The sequence below is a fragment of the Lepidochelys kempii genome, chromosome 1, assembly GCF_965140265.1.
Source record: "Lepidochelys kempii isolate rLepKem1 chromosome 1, rLepKem1.hap2, whole genome shotgun sequence".
Taxonomy (NCBI): domain Eukaryota; kingdom Metazoa; phylum Chordata; order Testudines; family Cheloniidae; genus Lepidochelys; species Lepidochelys kempii.
Window position 1 is genome coordinate 262,755,991 of NC_133256.1, and position 20,183 is coordinate 262,776,173.

Below are 20,183 nucleotides of genomic sequence, written 5' to 3' on the forward strand. Positions count from 1 at the left end.
GGCCAGGACTCTACTAGCCCCAAGTCCAGGCAGGGGACCCCTGCCTTCCCCATGTTCCCCACTGACCTTCGTCCCCTCCCCAGCTACCATCCCCTGTCCTTGTCCTGCTCCCAAGACTCCTCCAGTCCAACTGTCACGTCCTAACTTCCAAAGCATCTGCAGGCCCTGACAATCCACTCAATTTACGCTCGAAGGGATGGCATCCTGCAAATGCCAGCGCAGAAAGATCCCGACCCTTGCCCATGAGGGGAGGGGCACTGCCCAGTCTGACCCCTGTGACTTAGCAAAGATTCCCTCTGAGTTGTCTCACCTTGTGAGGAAAATCAATAAATTTCAGCCTGGAGAGGAATCTCCTCACTTCCCCACGGCTGATTTTTGGGGTGGTCTCCATCAGCGGCACCATTCGGCTCTGAGTGAGCATGGCCCACCGCAGGCTCAGCTTACTGACCAACAGCAGGCCCGGCTGGTTTTCGGAGGTAGGGCTCGTTGTCACGGTGATGTAAAACGCATCTTTTTGGAGATCGTTAATTCCAACTGATTGATAAGAAAGGGAGAGAAAATACTGGTGAACACTGAGAAAATTACACCCTTCAGGCAAAAGCTTATAGTCTTCACTCAGCCAAGATTCCCACTGACTTCAGTGTGAGTCATGTCTGGGTGAGGGTCTGTTTACACCGCAGTCAGAGATGTGACTGCAGCATATGTAGACACACCCGAGCTAGCTTTGATCTAATTGGCTCCACTAACAACAGCAGTGGTAGCACAGGCTAGCCGCTTGAGTCCATACTCAGGGCCCCAAACCGGGCTGTTTAGCTTGTGCTGCCATAGTTGCATTGCTATGGTGCTGGAGCTAGCTGGATCAGAGCTAGCTCGGGTATGTCTACATGTGCTGCAGTCACACCTCTGACGGCAGCGTAGACAGACCCTGTGTAGGGACTGTGGATCTTTAGTCACATATAAATTTGGATCATTCTGTTCAAAAATCTCGAAGGTGGAAATCTGCAGTGGAAATAAATTGCAATGCAGATCAGAATAGGAAGTTTGAAACTCGACTGGCATTTGAGAGTCTCATGCTGGCAGCTACACATACTTGCATAAAGTAATACATTCTGAGGAGCCTCTCATTCCCAAATCTTAAGGCGCCTTACAAACATTAATCCTCTGTACTCCTGTAAGTAGGCATTTGAGAGAGACATGGTGAGGTGATATCTTTTATTGTACCAGCTTCTGCTGGTGAGAGAGACAAACTTTCAAGCTTACACGGAGCTCTTCTGCAGGTCAGTAGGCATTTTATTCATTTTACAGACAGGGAAATGGGCACCAAGGCAGGGAGGGTAACAGACTTGTCCAAAGCCCCATAATGAATAGAATAATCTGAACAAAACCCAGGAACAACCATCTCCAATTCCCTGCTCTAACAACAAATTTACACTTACTTTCAAGGTGGCCATTTATTTCAACAGTGCTATGAATATTAAAACCATTATGCCCCAGCAGATTTGTTTGTGGCATATCTAGCATTGGGCCCCAGCTCCTGGCACACTAGATTCAATGCCAGTTCATCTAATCCCGTATCTTGCCTCCTGCCACACCAGCCAGGCCACTATTGGTGCAACTGGTCTGGTATGCTCCCTTGGGTGTCCAGCTGATGCTCTTAGGAGGTAGTTTAAACTCCCACATTCCACTTCCCTGATTGTGTAATTTTGTATGGAGGCAAATCCAGGTTTAACCATCCAAGGAAAAACGAATATTTAAACAAAGTATTTAATTTCAATCACCTCTTCAAATGAATGAGGAGGAAGCAGAGCAGGTTCTTCCACATAACGCGAGGTGACCAGATGTCCCGATTTTATAGAGAAAGTCCCAATTTTGGGGGCTTTTTCTTATATAGGCACCTATTACCTCCCACCCCCGTCTCGATTTTTCACACTTGCTGTCTGGTCACCCTGCATAGTGCAGAATAGGTGACTTTCTCGGGCACACCACTGGGGCAGCAAGACGATTGGATCTGATTCCTCTTGAAGTGAAATAAATACTGAAGAACTCCACTGAAATCAATGGATCTACTCCAAAGAAAAACCAATGTGAGACCAGAATCAGGCCCTTAGTGTTTATCATATGTTGAGTGATTTGGTGAGTTTTCTACTTGCCAACCTATAGACCTGGTGTTGGGCAAGAGAGTAGGAGTGGGAGTTGAACCTTGGTGGCGGTTTTCACTGCTTTTCTGTAGCTGGCCTATACTTGGTGGACACCAAGGGTCCTGCTTAACCTGAAGCACAGCAAAACCTCATACCATGTCACAGCCAACTTTTCCTTCAGAACAGGGAAGGGTTTTTAACATCCATTTGGCTTTCTTCAAGCTTCCCTTTGTTTCCCTTTGAGACAAGACTAAGCAGCACCCCATGCCCTTGTATACTTACTGGCTGAAGCAGTCACTGTGTCTGTTACATTGGTGAGGTCCAAAAGGATGGTAGGAAAGGTAGGGTGCAGAAGGTAGAGGTGGTGTAGCCCTGGATGCTTGTTTCTTGGGCCAGGCTCCTATTTGAAAGAAAGGCAGAAAAGGGATGGCTACATCTTCCACAACAACCCCTGCTTTGGAAGAAGCCTCCATTTGCTGAGAACCCCCATCTTACACTGACTGGCATGAGCTACAGTAATCATTCTTGATTTGCTGCTATGAAAAGCTCGGTTCTTCTCCAGGATGGACTCTCCTGCTCCAGAGGGAACCATTCACACACGAGGTCTCTCCCACAATGCTTTATCTCAGCTAGTCTCCCTTTTGATTGCACAGCTCTTCCACAGCAGCTGTCCCCAAAGCTCTTTCTCAGTATGAAAAGGAGCCCCTGGAGGATGTCTAGAAAAACGTATGAGCCCAAGCAGCTTCTCTATGGACTCATGCTGAGGGAGGAGATGGGCAAAAGAAAGAAACATTCTGAGAACCCATCTCTCCGCCAGCCAGGGACAGCTGGTGAACTAGCTTAGGGGACTGGGACCACCACTGTGAGGCAAGAGGGCGGCAGGTGAGACTTTTGCAAATGCAACAGAAGCTATGGGAACTGGCACAACCATCCAGTAGGCAGGGACCACTGTAAGCCCAGCTACCAGGAGAACAAGTCACTAAAGCAAACAAGAATCCCTTCCTCAGAGAGCAAGTTGTCCACAGGCTCCTGCCCTGACAGACGGCTCTGTAGAAGCCGTAAAGCAGCAGTTATCAATTTTCTTTAGCTAGAACTCCTTTTGTGAGGCACTCCTCCACCCATCCCTATGTCCCTTCACGCCACACCCTGGCACATTTCTCGTTCCTTTCCCTCACTCTCTCTGTTCTTTTTTCCCCTTTCTTGTCTTCCGTCTATTTTTTGCTGTATATTTTTAAAGTTCTTTTTGCTCTTGTTCTTTTCCTCCCTTGCCACCCTCCTCTTGGGTGTTGCCCTCCATTGGTGGCTTCATAGTGCCAGGCTGCGCCTGCTCTTGCAAGCATGCTGAATAGCAGAAAAGGGAGGCTTGGCTTGGCAGGCTGCTGTCTGAGCTCATTCATGCGAGTTTTTCATGGGGCTGTCTCCATTAAGAACTGTCACAGGTGCAAGTGACAGCTGTGGTTTTGATCCAAGATCATGCAGCTTTTTTTTGACTCAGCTAGTTCTCCCTTCCTCACTGCTCTCCCCTCTCCTGGACCAGTCTAGCAGCCTGCCCACCGAGCTGTGGAATGCTGGTTGAAATGATTATGGAAGCTAAACCCTGGAGTTCCTTCCTGGAAAACACACGTTTAGCTGAACATTCGCACAACCCCCCACCCCACTTCCATATAAAAGAGTTCTGGGCTTAGGAAGACTATATTTTTAGGAGGGGGCACACTGTCCCAGTGACACTTGGGCTAGGAAAGGCTTCTGCAGCATCCCACAGAGTTCTCTCACTTCTCTCTCCCCTAGACATACAGCAAGCACTGCAGCCATTAGCTACAACCACGAGGGGTGAGACTCAACTGCTATTGACAATCACTGCAGAATTTAGACAGAGCTGGCCTGAAGGCCTTGTACACTTTTTCTCTCCCTTCACTCAGATACCATGGTGATGGTTGACTTTACCGGACCTGAGACAGGTGGAAGATTTCATTATGTTATTCCTCCTCGTGTAGATATGGGTGTGCGTAACGCCACCTAAAATGCATTTCCTTCGCTTCTGTTCTCCCTCTTGGCCTACATACAATTTATTCTCACCTGGTCTCCCATGACAAAAACTAATACGTGCGGGGTCTTGATTGCGTTCCACATCATTACCAATGACAGAGTGGATCTGAACTGCTGAACAGGTACAGGGGAGCTCATATTTATGTGGCGCCTATAAAAATGGCAGCTATTTAAGGAAAAATATTAATAATCTAGTAGTAGATTTAAAAGCAGACTGTGTGTGTGTGTGTGTACATGCTCAGTTCAGAATTTAGAACCAAGAGACCACCCCATCTCACCACCCATCCCATATGGAAGGTTTTAAGTTCAGTAACATTGTAACTGAAGAAGACATAAGAAAAGGGGGAGAGACTGAATACTCCTCAGGCAGAAAGCTTCCAAGTGGGAACAGGGCTCTTGCTTACCAAGTTTTGTAATGCAGGCTGCATTTCGTCAGCCCAGAAGAGAAAAACAGATTTCCTCTCCAAAGTCATCACTGACAGTGCATCAGATTCTTGCATGTGACACGGGAGATCATAGCTCCAAACAGGGAGGCCTGATTTACCATCCACCACCAGCATCTGAAAACAGGGAGGGGGACACAACGTGAGCACCATCAGCCATCGAAATGGGAAGAGACAGATGATTATGGCAGAGACTTGGGACCTTACAGCTAGCACATACCCTGCCCTCTCTTCTGTCCCACCACAGTCCTCCCCAAGTGTTTGCTTTCCTAGGATTTACCTTTTTCACATTGTTGTTGCTCTGCGCCTGCACCATGAAGTCCAGGGTTTGGTCAGCATTGAAGTAGCCAGGGGCAGGCTGGCTGTGAATATTGAGAAAGTAACAGTGACCAGAAAAGCACGGAATATCGAGCGAGACAGTGCACCTGCTTTTAGGTAATCTTCCCCTGATGGACACTCATCCCGCTTCTATTTACACAGGATTTTCCAAACCAGATCAGGCCTTTAATCCACCAGGCATAGTCCTTGACCGGCAGCAACCATTCACGGATACATCAGAGGAGGGAAAAATAACCACAATGCTCCTAAGCAATTCTTCAGTGCCATAAACACAGGGGGAAATTCCTGGCTGAGTCATATGGTAATCAATCAGTTTATCATAATGCAGCCTGACATTTTATTACCCTTTCCTTAGCATGCACAACTACTCATTTGTATTAGCAGTCATAAAATTATCGAGACCTTCTAAAATCCATCAACAGTTTTTGACTGTCTGACCGCCTGCAGCAGTAAGTTTTACAAACTGATTATATGATGTGTGAGGCAGCAGAGGTTCTAAATATATCTACCGTTATTTTTATCACATTACTCCTTGTTCCTTTATTGTGGGCCAGTGTGACAAAGAGTCACTGGCCAGTTTTTACTAAACCCTTCTTAACCTTTAATAGTTCAGCTCAAGTCCCCTCTCACTCTTCTCCTTCTAGGCTATATAATCCTAAATTTGTATCTCTTGCATCATATGTAAACTCCTGAGTTTTCTAACCATCTAGCTTGCCTCTCTGGCTTTTTGACTCTGAGTTCTATCTTTCTTAAAGTGGACAGATCTGGACACAATGCTCCAAATAAGAGCAGACAGTTCTTCAATACAATATCCCCATAGTGTGTTCTGTATTTGCTCATCCCCTTTGTAGTGCACCAAGCATGCCACTTCCTTTTTCACTGCCTCTGAACCCGGTGGCAGATATCTTTAAACTAGCATCAATGTTTCCCAAGTCATTTACCTTGGAGAATCCTGTGTCTTGGCATAAACAAGAAGTGGAGGCTACTTTGTGCCTGTGAATGTTACCTTACATTTTTTTAAGGTGAATTTCCTCTGCCATCAAGATTCCTGATTCCCCTGTGGGTTTGAATTCATCTGGAATTTTCCCCAAACTGAAAACATACTTTAGGTGCTGTCCATCAATCGACATCAACTTCCTCTTCAAAATCAGCGGTGTAACAAACCAATTCTGCCACCACATTAATTACTGGGATAGCCTGCTATTAAACCTTCTCTCCTCTGCAAATCATCCATTTACAACCTGATTTTCAATTGCTTAATCAATTGCTAGTCCACCAGACTTTGTCCCTTAGCTTCTGGCTACTCATTCTTCTTTCTGGTCTTAAAGGATCCTATCAAAAGCTGTTTGAAAATCCAATAAAATTATATCGACCAGGACGCCTTTATCAATGATTGTATTTTGTTACCTTTTTCCAAAAGGGCAAGATTTCCCCGAACAGAAGCTGTGTGGGTTTGACTCTACTGAGTGACACTTATCCAAGTGTTTTACTATTCTATCCTTAGGCCTTGTCTATGCTGGGGGGTTGTGCGGATTCCAACCCCCAATGTAGCTGCACAGGTACAAAAACCCTGGTGTGAATGGGAAAAGCCCTATAAACTGTGCAGCTTGTCCCTGACTGAACCCGGGATGTGTAAGCTGCACATTTGGAAACTGCAGCTTAGCCTGTCTCCCCGATGTGTCTGGGCTGGTATGGCTATACTGGCGGCTGTAACTGGAGCCAATCTCCAATGACGACAAGACTTGAGAATGGCCTTCACTATCCCCATTAGTGAAGTGAGGCTTCCCAGTCTGTTACCTCCAGAATCTTCCTTTGCTCCCCTTTCCAAAATTCTTCAGCCTTCAGGAATGGTCGCTGGGTTTAGACATTGTATGTTTGACACGCCATCCCTCCCGTTGTTTCATGTGTGACAATTCCTGGCAGAGTTTGTACTTCGTGCTATGTTGTTTAAGTAGGGTTTTCATTTATTAAATGATATTCTTTTAGCGCTAATAAACTCATCCCCTTCTCTACTTTACTATGAATGTTTTATCCCCCTTTTTACTCTTTGTATCTACCCACTGAGAAAAAACAGCCTATCTGGGCCGTTGGCACAATAGTCCTGTACAGGCTGTAGAATGATTCCATGATCTAACCATGTTTCCACCTTTATATTTCACTTCCTCTTCACCATTTTCCTGCATAAGTTTTGCAATCTGCCCTTTTCAAAGTAATCACTGTGTCCTCGTAGGCGTATTAGGACATCACACCCAATTGTACAGTGATCGTTACTGGTTAATGAAGATTCTACACTCGCCTCCTCTATAAATTCCTACCTGTTAGTTAACACTAAGTTCACAGTTGTATCCACCTTTGTAGGTACCAAAAACAAGTTTTTGGTTTATGCTGCCAACAAATTATTTCTGCCAACTGAGAAATAAGGTGAATATTCAACCAGTTGTATATTCAGGTGTATATTCAACCAGTTAATGCTGCGGTTGCTGGGGAAATTACTTGTTGTTATTGTCCCAGGGGATTTTGCAACTTCCTTAAGCTCTTTGAGTGAAATATACCCTTGTGCAAGGGCCAGCACGGAGCATATGCACCGTCATCTAGAGGGGCTTAAGTGCGGCATAGACCACATGCTGGCTGCCTGCACAGGGATGAATTTCTTCCTTTCAGCATACTAAGATGGACGTCACTCTTTGAATCTAGTATGTTGGCTATTCAGTCCGTCCCTTTAATTCGTTCCTTCCCTCTCCCATTCTCCCCTCCCCACAGCACTAACATACCGACACGCACATGACTCCAGCTCCCTGGTATCCCTGCAAGCTTGGGGAATAATTCCAGATGATTCTCACAGGTGTGTGTGTGCCTGGAGGAGAGAAAGAGAAAAAGGAGAGACAGAAAAAACAAAAGTGTAACTAACCTGTGAATGTCCTGCAGCTCCAGGTTCCAGCGGGGCTCCAGGTCCTCTCCTCGCAGCAGAGTCAGGCTGTGTTTTGTGGTGATGAGGAGGTCGCTGCAGTTGGTATCTGAAGCCGTCACCATCTGCAGGAACTCAACGCCCCCGCTGGGAGAGGCAGAAAGCCGACATTAGGCAATTGCGCTTCACAGGTTTTATTTACTTATTGAAATAAAAGCAGACAATGCCAAGCTCTAAACTTTTGAATATGTGAGAGTCTAATCCAGGTTTTTTCCTGTGACTGAATCCCCACTTCACTGCCTCATACAAACTGGGGCCTGCTGCTTTCTCCTTGTTCCCAGTCACACTAAAGGATTTCCCAGACTCTGCTGGGCATTGAATCACTGTGTGGAGAATAAGGGACACCCAGGAGCTACACGACCCTGGCCCACTCTGCTGTGCACAGACAGCGCTGCTAACTTGGACTCTTAATTATTTAAAAACACACCTTTTTTCCTCAGTGCGGGCTTATTCAAATGCACGTGTGGCTGTAAGGGGGGGAACAAGGGCTCAGAGGAACAAGAGGTTCTCTTTATAACACATGGCATTTGCCCACTGCAAACACTGGAACAGGGAGGGAATTGGAATTCTTGATATCACAGGCATTGCCTAGGCGACTCTGATGAACAGAGATATTCAAGTGGAAGGGGCACCCCTAACAGTGCCCAGGCAGAACTACAGCTTAGCCCAAATGGTGAGACCACAACCCACCTGTAAATGTCAATGAGCTCCGATAAGTTGACAGATCTGCGCTTCTCCCACTCTGGCTCCTCCCGCTGCAGCACAGGAGGGAAGCTGTCACGGTTTCTGGCTTGGGCAAAGAGATCCCTCAGGGCGACTGCTTGGACATTACCTAGCAAATACATTACAGGGAGAGCAAAGATTGAGATTCTCACTTGTTGGATGACAGTCCTGAGAGCACAAGAGGCTGGGACCACTTGCAGGTGGAAAGTGATCAAACAAAAGCAGGAGGAGAGTCTCGGCCTCTCCCAGCAGGACATAATGTAGGAAGAGGTGTAGGAGGATCAGTGGCTTTGGGGAGCTCCAAGCCACTCTAGTCCTAGGAGCTGCAACCAGGTATCACTGTTCCTGTGCCATTTCCTACACTGGTGTGGGGAGCTCCCATCTTCTCCAAATCTGAGCCTCCACCAGTGGAAGGCATGGTAGGAACATCCTGGCAGAGCTCACAGCAATCCCAGCTTTAAAGTGCCTTAGAAAAGAGATCAAATGGAAGTGGCAGGGGCCCGTGGCCCATCTTACCAAAGCCAAACAGGATATAGATGGCTCCTCGGCTGGTAATGTGGGCTTGGGGGCCGATCAGTTTTCCTTCTCCATTGATGCTGTACTTCACGGGCCCACCCAGAGGGTTTCCCGTCTTACCCGATACCAGGATAAAGCACAGGTCTGGCTGCAAAGGTGAGAGAGACGCAGGGAATTCTGGGAGTTGACTCACACACAGTAGGCAGCCTCTCTTCCCCAGCATGAAAAGCTCTGCCATTCCCTCCCCACACAGCAGCATGTATCAAGTGACAAACCATTTGGAATCTTTTTCCTTCCCTCCCACTTCCTCTGTTTGTTTCCTGTGTGAGCTAGCAGTCTTGGTCTAGTTCCTTCTGTTACGATGTCCTTGTCACAACCCCCCCAACATGCTAGGCACCCTTGTCAGTAGCAGAGGTGCCAGTGAATGAATGGACGTTGGAGTCTGAACTCCCTCATCAACCTTAAAGGCAGTACCTTCTAAGTCATTGTGCACGGAGCAGCACAGGGGAAGTTTGCACCATGATTGCCAGGCAGGGACGTCTCTTCTGTAGCTAAACAGAGCACATCACTGGGCTGTTAAATTGTCAGCTTTCACTAGTGCTACAAAAACACTTTAAAAACAAAAGCAGTAACTGCTAAAGGGGGAAGCACAGGAGAAAGAGAGTGATTCTCACGTCTCAGCCGGTGGGCAATGATTAATTACTTCAACAATGACAGGTTTCAGAGGAACAGCCGTGTTAGTCTGTATTCGCAAAAAGAAAAGGAGTACTTGTGGCACCTTAGAGACTAACCAATTTATTTGAGCATGAGCTTTCGTGAGCTACAGCTCACTTCATCAGATGTTGAATGTGACATCAACATCTGATGAAGTGAGCTGTAGCTCACGAAAGCTCATGCTCAAATAAATTGGTTAGTCTCTAAGGTGCCACAAGTACTCCTTTTCTTTTTACTTCAACAATGACATTCGTCAGCTGATAAAAGATAGAGACAATGTCATTACTTCTTGATCCTGTTCTCCAGAGCAAGAGAAGGAAGCCAGGTTTGTACCTAAGGGGAATGTGAGGTAAGGAAACTACTTGGATGAAGGAATTTGTACCATTCCCCCACTATACTCTCTTTAGACCATGGCCCTGCTCCCCCTCCAAAGATTCAGGCCCATTCAGAGCTCTAGTGGGGATGTATCATACCTGGGTCTCTCCAATGGCCAGAACCACCAGATCTCCAACCTTATCCCCATCCAAATCTGGCAGCATGACGGCTGGTGCAGCCAGGGTCCCACTTGGCAGGTGGGCTGGGTTCAATGTCCAGATGGTTTTCCCTATAGGAGGAGAGAACATCTGAGCACTGCAGCACTTCAAGAAAGCAGAATTCATGAGAATCCCCAGGGAGTCCAACTAAACCTTCCTGAAGGAGGAAGGGGGAGAAGGCACTGTCGCCCAACAGCATGAGTAACAAGCCCAACCTAGAACTGGTGGCTGTGGAATTCACACACAGTGGAAAGCAGAATTCTTCCCTCCCCACTGCTGTGAACTGCTCTTGAGTCTCACCCTGCCAATGCTTTGCTTTATTTGTGTACTGACATCTCTATCAGGGTCTGATTCTGAAACTGCAACTCTTCTGGGGTTCAACTGCCAGGATCAGATCCTAAATAAGAGAGAGGCTTTGCAGGACACCAGTTGTCCTAACTGGCCAGTAGTAAAGTGTGATTGTTGATGTCACGGCTATGCAGCCACTCCCAGGGAACGGAACAGATGGGAACGCATAGTTGGAGGGACAGATTTTGGAAATGGAAATCTGTGTCTCAGTTAAATTTCCAACCAGAAAGAGCCCCTGTTGCATCTTTATCTTCTCCACATGGGGGGATAAAGGCATGCAAGCAGAAGTGATTTTAAACACGGTTTGTCAGTGGGGACCCGCGTAAGGGCCCAGTAAAAGAGGATTCGCAATTTTTTTAACCAAATTAAAAAACAAGTTCGAAGTAATTCCAGATGCTCTCCCTGCCCTCTGAGTCCCTCTGCCAATTACTATCCTTTTACAATCACATTTTAACATTCTTTTCTCCCGCTTCTGCTGTGGGAAAGCCCCCTCACCCCTCCAAAGTACAGAACAAAGTTAGGGCCAGATCCTGCAAATGCTTAGGCACACAAGTAACTGTACTCACACCAGCAGTAGTACTGAGTTCAGAGAGACTAACCTGACCCTGCAAACACTTACGCATGTAAACAGTCTCACCGGATTAATTCATAACAACCGTTTGAAAGTCAAGCTGTGGTGGTTATTTTTCACTGGGCACAGAAGTCATGGAACATTTCTATGTTCCCAACTGCATGAGTAAAACTCTTAGACCCAAGGTTCCACTGCAAATACTCATTCAAGCTCCAAGAATATTCTCCAACATTTGCCTAAAATTCACTGTTCCCATGAACATTTCTGCTCGCAAATTCAGTTGCAAGGATGTCCATTAAGGGTAAACATAAAAAGAGCGTCAACATAATCAAAATGACTAAAAATGCAATATTCACTCAGATCTGGTAAATACTTTTATCCACCTAAATTCTCCTGAAGATGTAACTGGCTACAGCATACTTCCTCACCTCTTTCTCTAGATATGATGTTTAGTGCATCTGTGTTGTTGTGAAACAGCTGCTGCATTCCACTCAAGAGGTGGCTACATTTCAATGGTAGGTGAAATGACTCCTATATCCTTTATCTATATCACAGGGATGTTATAGGGCTACATTAATGAAGTGCAAAGGATTACATTACATATTATTCCCTGTAATTCAATATTTGTTAATGAGTAGATCAGGGGTTCTCAAACTATATTGCACTGTGACCCCCTTCTGACAACAAAAATTACTACACAACCCCAGGAGAGGGGACCGAAGCCCTAGCCCATCCAAGCCCCTCTGCTGCAGGTGGGAGGTTGGGGAGGCAAAACCAAAGCCAGAGCCGCACCGTCCCCGGTGGAGAGGGGGGCAAAGCCAAAGCCCAAAGGATTGTGCCCCAGGCAGTGGGTTTGTAACCTAAGCCCCGCTGCCCAAGGCTTGGACTTTGGTCCTAGGCGGTGAGGCTCAGGCTTTGGTTTTAGCCCCAGGCCCCAGCAAGTCTAAGTCAGCCCTGGCAACTCCATTAAAATGGGGTCGCGACCCACAGTTTGAGGTCCTGACCCACAGTTTGAGAACCCCTGGATTAGATCATCTTCTGTATTACTCTGCAGTTTTCTTTTAGCTATGGACTTGTTCCTCTGTTGTTACCATGGTGCTGAATTATTCCAGGTGATCAGTTCATCCACACATTCATGCCTGGAACTACCTGAGGAGGCATGGAGAAGGCTGAGGAATTTGGATGTTCCAGTCACAAGGCAGACAGGCTCAGCTGGGGCGGTGAGAATCAGTCCTTTACACTGCACACTCCGAGTCTCTTCTGGAATGTGGCTGGACCACAGGGTGCTGCCGTTCATACCAGAAAGGGCCATGACAGTTACTGATGGCCTAGAAACACCTGCAGACACACAAGAGGGACAGTGAGGTCCTTTGCAATCAAAGGAAAGAGAGGAAAAAGGCAGAGTGATCTCAGGGGGACACGCTGTTCAGTTATGCTGCTACTCTGTGCTGTCCCCAAGTGGACAAGCTTAAAGTGGTTTCAGAGTAGCAGCCGTATTATTCTGTATCCGCAAAAAGAACAGGAGGACTTGTGGCACCTTAGAGACTAACAAATTTATTTGAGCATAAGCTTTTGTGGGCTACAGCCCACTTCATAGGATGCATAGAATGGAACATCTAGTAAGAAGATATCTATATACACATACAGAGAACATGAAAAAGTGGAGTAAGAGGCTAATTAATTAAGATGATATTGAATCTATTTCCCTAAAGTTAAGTATCCTCACATCTTCCTGTCAACTGTCTAAATGGGCCATCTTGATTATCACTACACACGTTTTTTTTTCTCCTGCTGACGATAGCTCGTCTTAATTAATTAGCCTTTTACTCCACTTTTTCATGTTCTCTGTATGTATATATATCTATCTTCTTATTAGATGTTCCATTCTATGCATCCGATGAAGTGGGCTGTAGTCCACGAAAGCTTATGCTCAAATAAATTTGTTAGTCTCTAAGGTGCCATAAGATTAAAGTGGTAACATTCACAAGAATCCCATGAGTTTGGTTATTTCAGTCCCTTGTTAGCTCACAGGAATAGGACTGGCAGTAACTGTCCATAGAAACACCTGAAGTTACATTTCTGTTCTTGGTTGGCAAAGGAACATAATATTTGCCCTACCCGAGCAACTATTGGTCCATTCAATTCATCACCCTAACTGTTGTCACACCAGACTAGACTATTGTTCTTTTTAATGCTTATTCTTCTGCTGGCCAATGGTTAATGCTTGGAAGTTGCAACTACCCTTCTATTAGGAACCTGGCTAGTTATGCACAGGGTCCTGTATGTTCTGTGATTCTGTGGCAGCAGAATTTTGCTCCACAATCTAGGTTTTTTATTTTTTGATCCCCCCCCCTCCATGTTTCTAGCCTTCATTGTTGTGAAAAACACCTTGAAAGCATGCAATCAGTGTCAAACAGTGTTGTCTGCCTGAGTCTGCAGACAGCACAAAATAATAGCTAAATGGAGTATGAAGTACCCCAATATGTTTTAATCAAATGTTGACTTTAATACCTAATGATGATAAGTTTAATGTCAGCCTAACATCACACATACTGTTGATCATTTTAGCAGAAACATCCAGCTAATGTGCTTATTAGTCTCCACATCTAAGAGCCCCACATAGGTCTTATCCAGATGGCAAAACTTCCAACTTCTCCCTAACAGCATCTACAGTGCAGTTAATGTGAGGCCAGTACAAAAATCTGCTTCATGTTGAAAACTGAAAATGTGAGAACAGTGTAAAATAAAGAACACGGGGAATACCACACAGGTTGAATGATTCATTTTCATATTTAATTCAGTACAATCACAATTTTTTAATTGAAATGAACCTGCCATCGGATTTTCTATCTGCTGCACCAGAATTCCTTGGACACCAGGGACCCTGGTGTGGAATTTACATCTCACTTGTAATGGAGTACATGGGGCCTTACTTATGTAGCACTCTGCCATGGGGGAGGGAAAATTTCCTTTCTATCTGTATTTGTATTACACCAATCATTGCAATTAGGCACCAGATATTGTCAATACACTCCAGCATAATGGAGCCTTGCTTCTTGACTGTTTCTCTGGGACTGGAACAGATTTCATGTCACTACGAGGTGAAGACAGTCTGTGGAGATGCAGTACAATGGCAGCTGGGAAGCTCCAGAAACGGGAAGCTTGGAGCAGTGGGAAACCAGCAGCACTCAGTGACAAGCTAAGTTATTTCTAGACTTCTGATGGGTTATCCCATGTGTTCTTATGCAAATGTTAGCAGAGAAATTAAAAGCAGCCTGCTGAGGGGGAGTGGGCTGTTTAACATTAAACAGCCAGGCGCAGTAACATTACTACTGTCAATCAATATATCAGCTGGGACTTTCACAGCAGAAGTGAGCTGTTTTAAGGAGAGGTCTGAAGGAGGACAATGTGGCAACTCCGCAGATGGTTACGGGAACTCCTCCCATGAAGGCTCACAGGGAGAAAAATAAGAAAAAAAACACTAGACAACCCAACAAAAGAGCCATCAAGGCTGGCATCACTGGCGAAGCAAAGTCGGCAGATAACACCTTACCCAATACGCTAGCATTCATCAGGGCTGTGAAGGAGAGCAGGATATCCGGGAGCCCATCACCATTCACATCGGAGAGCTCCAGTGGGAACAGCACTCCACCTGTGACAGTCAAAGCAAATCAGGAGCTGCTATCAGAATAGCTGCCAAACCCACTCTGTATAATGGGGATGAGGACAAGCCTGAATGAAAAGGGGTCTGAATAACAAGCCATCATGGAATCCACAGGAGATTACCGAAGCAGCACTGTTCCCCCAGCTGTTATGTCCCTCCCCACACAGCACAGCTCCAGCACCAGGCTCAGCCAGAGATCCAGCAGGGGCCTACAGGAGCCAGCAGAGATGAATTATCTGCATCCACTGCAGTGATCTGGCACCACATCTGACTGGCTTCTCAGAGCCCACAAATGGGAGGAGGAAAGAAGAAAAAGGAATAGTATCACATCAGGGCCTAACAGAATCACGTCACCAATCATTCTGTCTCAATGGAGATATAAGAGGGGAAGCACTTTAGAAAATACCACAGATTAGCTAGCTATTCTATGACTGTTTGAGGAGGGACAAAGACCTCAGAACATTTAAATTATTGATTTATAGATTTAACAGGGAGAGAAATATGCAGAGGAAATAACATTAGTTAAGGCAATTTGCAGACACAAAGGAAAATCCATTCCTCCCCACCCCAGGCAACACGTCATATCCCCCCACCCAGATTTGCTGCTTGGCTTGTACTGAGCATGCTCATTAACACTACTGAAGCCAGCTGACCTCACTCTGCCCCCCCACTATTGGCAGGCTCGGGTTGTCTCTGCCTCCCCACACCCCGCGTGAATGGAGGAGCTTGTGGGGTGTAATCTCTGGATAAGGAAGTGATGGGGACCAAAGTGGACTAGCCCATCTATATCTGGGGCAAATTCCAAAATGGGTAACGCCATCCAGGCAGAGGGGTGACATGGGAGGAGAGTCAGAAGAACCCTGCTATTTTTTTGGCACTGGAGAAAGTAAGACCTTATTGGACAACAGATTTATCTCGGACTGGCCTGAGACATGTACCATATTTAATAGGGATCAGAGGAAGGCTAGGTGCATCAGCCATATGCCTGTTTATGGCCTCAGAGCATATGCAGTGGTGAAGAGGATTAAGTTGCTGCTCCTCTGCTCTAAACAAACTCTCCCAGGTGGGTCTTTCCCCCACATCCACCCTGTGAGCTACCCCCTGCCCAATCTCACACAGCTGCTGTTCCTGATGGTCTCTCACCTGCTTCCTGGCCAAGGTTGCGGTTCCAGGTGTTATGCAAGTCTCTAGGAGGACAAGGAATGAGAAAGGCGCACACCAGCACCAGAATCATGGAGATAACCATGGTAAGCAAAAAGACTGCTGTGCGCAGGTAAGGCATCAGGGAGGAGGTTGCCTTCTGCTCCAGACTGCCAGTGGCCTCTGCAGGGTACCCATCTGGGACACTCTCTGACAGCCGCTGCTTTGTCACTTCGACCTCCACTTCTGAGTCTGGGTCCAGCACCTCCTCCAGGGTGCTCTTCCCGTTCTTGACTCCCCCATTCTTCTGCAAGTTGAGCACAAGGTCATCTTCACTCTCATCACTGTCAGCCTGAGTGAGGGGGTCATACTCCCCTAGGTCCGGGCTCTTTTTTCCTGAGGAGAGAAGCAGGGAGAGAGAATCAAGCATGGCTGGTGGAAAGGAAAGAAAGAACAAGCTCTCTGCACTTTTGGGTCCCAAAGGGAGGAGAGTGCGAGAGAGAAGACAGGATGTCTGTATTTTGTGTCTACTCAGACGATGGGCATGGTTGGAGGGGATGAGGTGTAAGGGAGAAGGTGGGGTCCATGCACATCCACCAGGTCTCAGAGTGGGGGCTACAAGAAAACGAACAGTTTAGTTCCCCAAGGCAAAAAACAATTCAGGATTTGCTTAATTTCCTCTAATTTTGGGGGTCTGTAATGAGAAACAGTTCCATGGAGCTATCATACTATATCTTTAGGCTTGGAAAGATTAGAATCTCATTTGTGTATGTTGATAAGCGCTGATTTCATCGTACACACACAAACCCATGAAAAAATATTTCCATCGATAACAGCTGAAATTTACAGAGAGGCACAGTAAGAAAAATGCTACTTGTGAGCTTATTAGAGTTTGGATTTAAAGATATTTATCTTGTGTATTTTGACATGTGACGTTGACAATTTGTGTTTGAGTGGTTATAAAACTTTAACTTTTTCAATCTTAACATCTAGTGTCATTAAACAATTATTGGTGGACCCCCACTAATGTCGGATTCCCCCCCATAATTTTCCACACCTGTGAAAATGTAAATTGATAAGAATAAAAAAATGCTTAAAAATAAACATCGATAATATCTGTCAAAAACTTTTTTAAAAAAATTGAATTCTGCCAACCCTACATATCTTCATGCTTAACCCTCTGCATACCTAAGTCCCAGACTCTCCTCAGCAATCTCCTAATTCAAAGCTCTAATCATGAAAGAGCCCTTCCTCACTTGGTAGCCTTTATAGTGTATCCATGGCAGGGTCCTCTCTCTATATCTCATTTTTCTTCTGTTCCTCCTCCTTGATCCACTCAGTGATGTCACAATCTAAATTTCTGTGACATCATAGCTGCTTCCACAGGAACGAGCTGTGATGCCAGATGCTAAACTGTGCCTCCAGGTGTTTAAAGGAACACTTTGCAAGACATAAATAATATATACATGGTAATTGCAAAAACGTGTATTGTATTCACCCTCCGATACTATGATGAATGGGAATGATCCAAAGAAGAGAAATCAGAAAGTTTTAGGTTCTCATGGTAAAGTTAATTCAACCATACTGCTCAGAAGTAATTTTTCCTATTTCTGTTTTTCTCTTTAAATGCACAGCTTAGTACGTAACTGTCATGTTGTTAAATGTATAAAATATGCAGTCTGTGCTACACAGCAGAGTTGACATTGCAACAGCCATCCTTAAATTCTTCAGTTTGGAAAGATTCTATCAGTTTTAGCAGCCAAACCAGTAATATCTCTCCAACCAGTAGAAATGTTGGAAGTGCACCCAATCTACCATAAAAGAACCTTCACTTTTTCCTTTCTTATGTCTGAAATTGTAACTTTAATGTAAACTATAGGATTTTTTTAATGCAAAAGCCAATCAAATAACACTGTTAAGTCACAGTAAATCCTTAACTGCCTCACTCTAAATAGAAGCAGCCTTAGCTAAGGCAACATTATAGTGACATAGAAGCGCCGTGATAGTTAAAGCTGTGTCACAACTTCTGTTTAAAGGTTGATCTTTCTAAGTCTCTAAAATCTACATGTTTAATCAGATTCCTTTGAAATTTTGTGTGCCTCAGGACAGTGCAGAGTAGGGTTAGTGACCCAAATTTTGGATCATTTGACAAAGGGATTCCTGCCTTACAGGCTCCTCTGGAAACCCAGTTTCCTTCTGCTGCCTTGTACTGTTAAACTGAGAGGTATTAATGACTGGATGAATCACAGACCTCATTGAGACTCACGGCTGTGAACTCATCCTTCAATTAACATACTGAAGGATAAATTAATCACAAGCCCCCACCTAAAACCAAAGGAGTTTTGGACTGAGTGACCAGAGATTGCTGCAATTTGTGAGTCATGGATGGCAATTTTATTCTGGAGGAAATGTAATCAAGGTTTTTGAGGGGGAAAATAGACATATGAATGCTTCCAGGGAGGGGAGAGGAAGTGGGAGAAAGGGATTTGGGGCTGCAGTGAAGAAAGGGGGGGTTATAGGAAGGGAGCCAAATGAGGACAGGTGGTAAGGGAGAGTGGAGAGAGGTTGGGGGCTCAAGTGAGGGAGAAATGGAGGTTGGGGGAGTGGAGGGGTGGGATATTGGGAAGGCGGATGTTTGGGGGAGGGGTAGAGGAGTTGGGTGAAATAGGGCACCTGTCAGCCCCACATTCTCCCCTCCCATGTGTGCGCCCAGATTGGGGTGGCAGGGGATGGACTCTTGCACCACTAAGGCAGTCTGAGCCCCCCATATAAACTGGGATATGGGAGGTCTTGCCTCTCTGCGGTCAGTATGCAAATTGCAGGACATGATATGGACAACTGCCTAAATGACTCCTAACTCCTATCTCCAGCATATCTTTTCCTGTTCAAAAAACTAGGAAATTCAATGACAAAAATCTGTCCTGAGGCAGAGTTAAGGTTGCTTGGTGGGATGTTGTCCTCTTGCAGAACACTGAGTTGAACAAAACTGAAAACTTCTGAAACCCAGGAAATGCACTGTTAAGGTTGTGGCTTTGGAGAAGGTGACGTAGGCAAACCTCGGATTGGTGGTTTGAGAAAAATCTGTATTTTACTAGACACTGGGGAGGGGAGCAAGTGGCTACTTCCTGATCTCAGGGCAGATTAATGTGGTGCTTCCAAAGGCACAAAGGTTCAGAACTGACAGCACAGGTACCTTGACTCACAGGCACCGGCTTCCTCCTTTCTATAGGGGTGCTCAACTCCCACTCTGCCCCAGGCCCTGCCCCCACTCCACCCCCGTCCTGCCTCTTCCTGCCCCTGCTCTGCCTCTTCCCAACCAGTTCCGCCCTCTCCCCTGAGCAGGTCCCGTCCCCGCTCCTCTTCCTACCCCCAGCACCTCCTGCATGCTGCAGAGCAGCTGATTGTGGCGAGCGGGAGGCACTGGGCGGGAGGGGGGGAGCTGGCTGCTGGCTGCTGGTGGATGCTAAACATCCACTAACTTTTTTCCATGGGTGTTCCAGCCCTGGAGCACCCCCGGAGTTGGCACCTATGCCTTGACTGCTGAGGGAAAAGAAATAGGTGTGGATACTGGGTGATTCCTGGATTATGAGACTGCATTAGTTTGTGGGAGAGCAAGGAGTACACCATGACATGGGGACTGCTGAGTACACACTGAGTTGGATGGAGAGAGGTGGCCTGCACTGGGCACCTTATTTTGCCCTCTCTGCAGTGTCTAACAACCGGTTACTTAAGAATCGCTGCAGTGTCTAACAGGCGATTTAAGAGATGATCTACTGGACTTTGTGGAGATTCACTCAGGCAGAATCTGGGTATGAGAGCAGATTTAAACTGCATCAGAGATCTATATCCAGGATCTTTGATAGTTTTCTCTGATTTGGCTGAGCACCTGAATAATTGCTATATATAATATGAAAGATATGAATAAGTGCTGGAATAACATTAACTGGGAAACTGAAGGGTTCATAGATGCCTGGGACAAGGGTATTGTATGACACAGAAACATTGCAAACTCTGACTTCTCACAGTTTCTTGGCAATGGGATA

The 20,183-nt window shown here is 45.9% G+C and overlaps 1 protein-coding gene across 1 annotated transcript in view; it reads right to left on the bottom strand.

Moving 5' to 3' along the window:
• Window positions 1-20,183, bottom strand: part of FAM234B (family with sequence similarity 234 member B) — a 28,490-nt gene that overhangs the window by 2,216 nt on the left and 6,091 nt on the right. The window contains exons 2-12 of the mRNA XM_073327322.1: window positions 16,144-16,536; window positions 14,890-14,988; window positions 12,486-12,674; window positions 10,358-10,488; window positions 9,171-9,318; window positions 8,622-8,763; window positions 7,875-8,018; window positions 4,908-4,989; window positions 4,589-4,744; window positions 2,421-2,538; window positions 311-534 (exon numbers count right to left, since the gene is read on the bottom strand). Of these exons, the coding sequence (XP_073183423.1) occupies window positions 311-534; window positions 2,421-2,538; window positions 4,589-4,744; window positions 4,908-4,989; window positions 7,875-8,018; window positions 8,622-8,763; window positions 9,171-9,318; window positions 10,358-10,488; window positions 12,486-12,674; window positions 14,890-14,988; window positions 16,144-16,536 (1,826 nt within the window). The remainder of the gene's footprint in view (window positions 1-310; window positions 535-2,420; window positions 2,539-4,588; window positions 4,745-4,907; window positions 4,990-7,874; window positions 8,019-8,621; window positions 8,764-9,170; window positions 9,319-10,357; window positions 10,489-12,485; window positions 12,675-14,889; window positions 14,989-16,143; window positions 16,537-20,183) is intronic.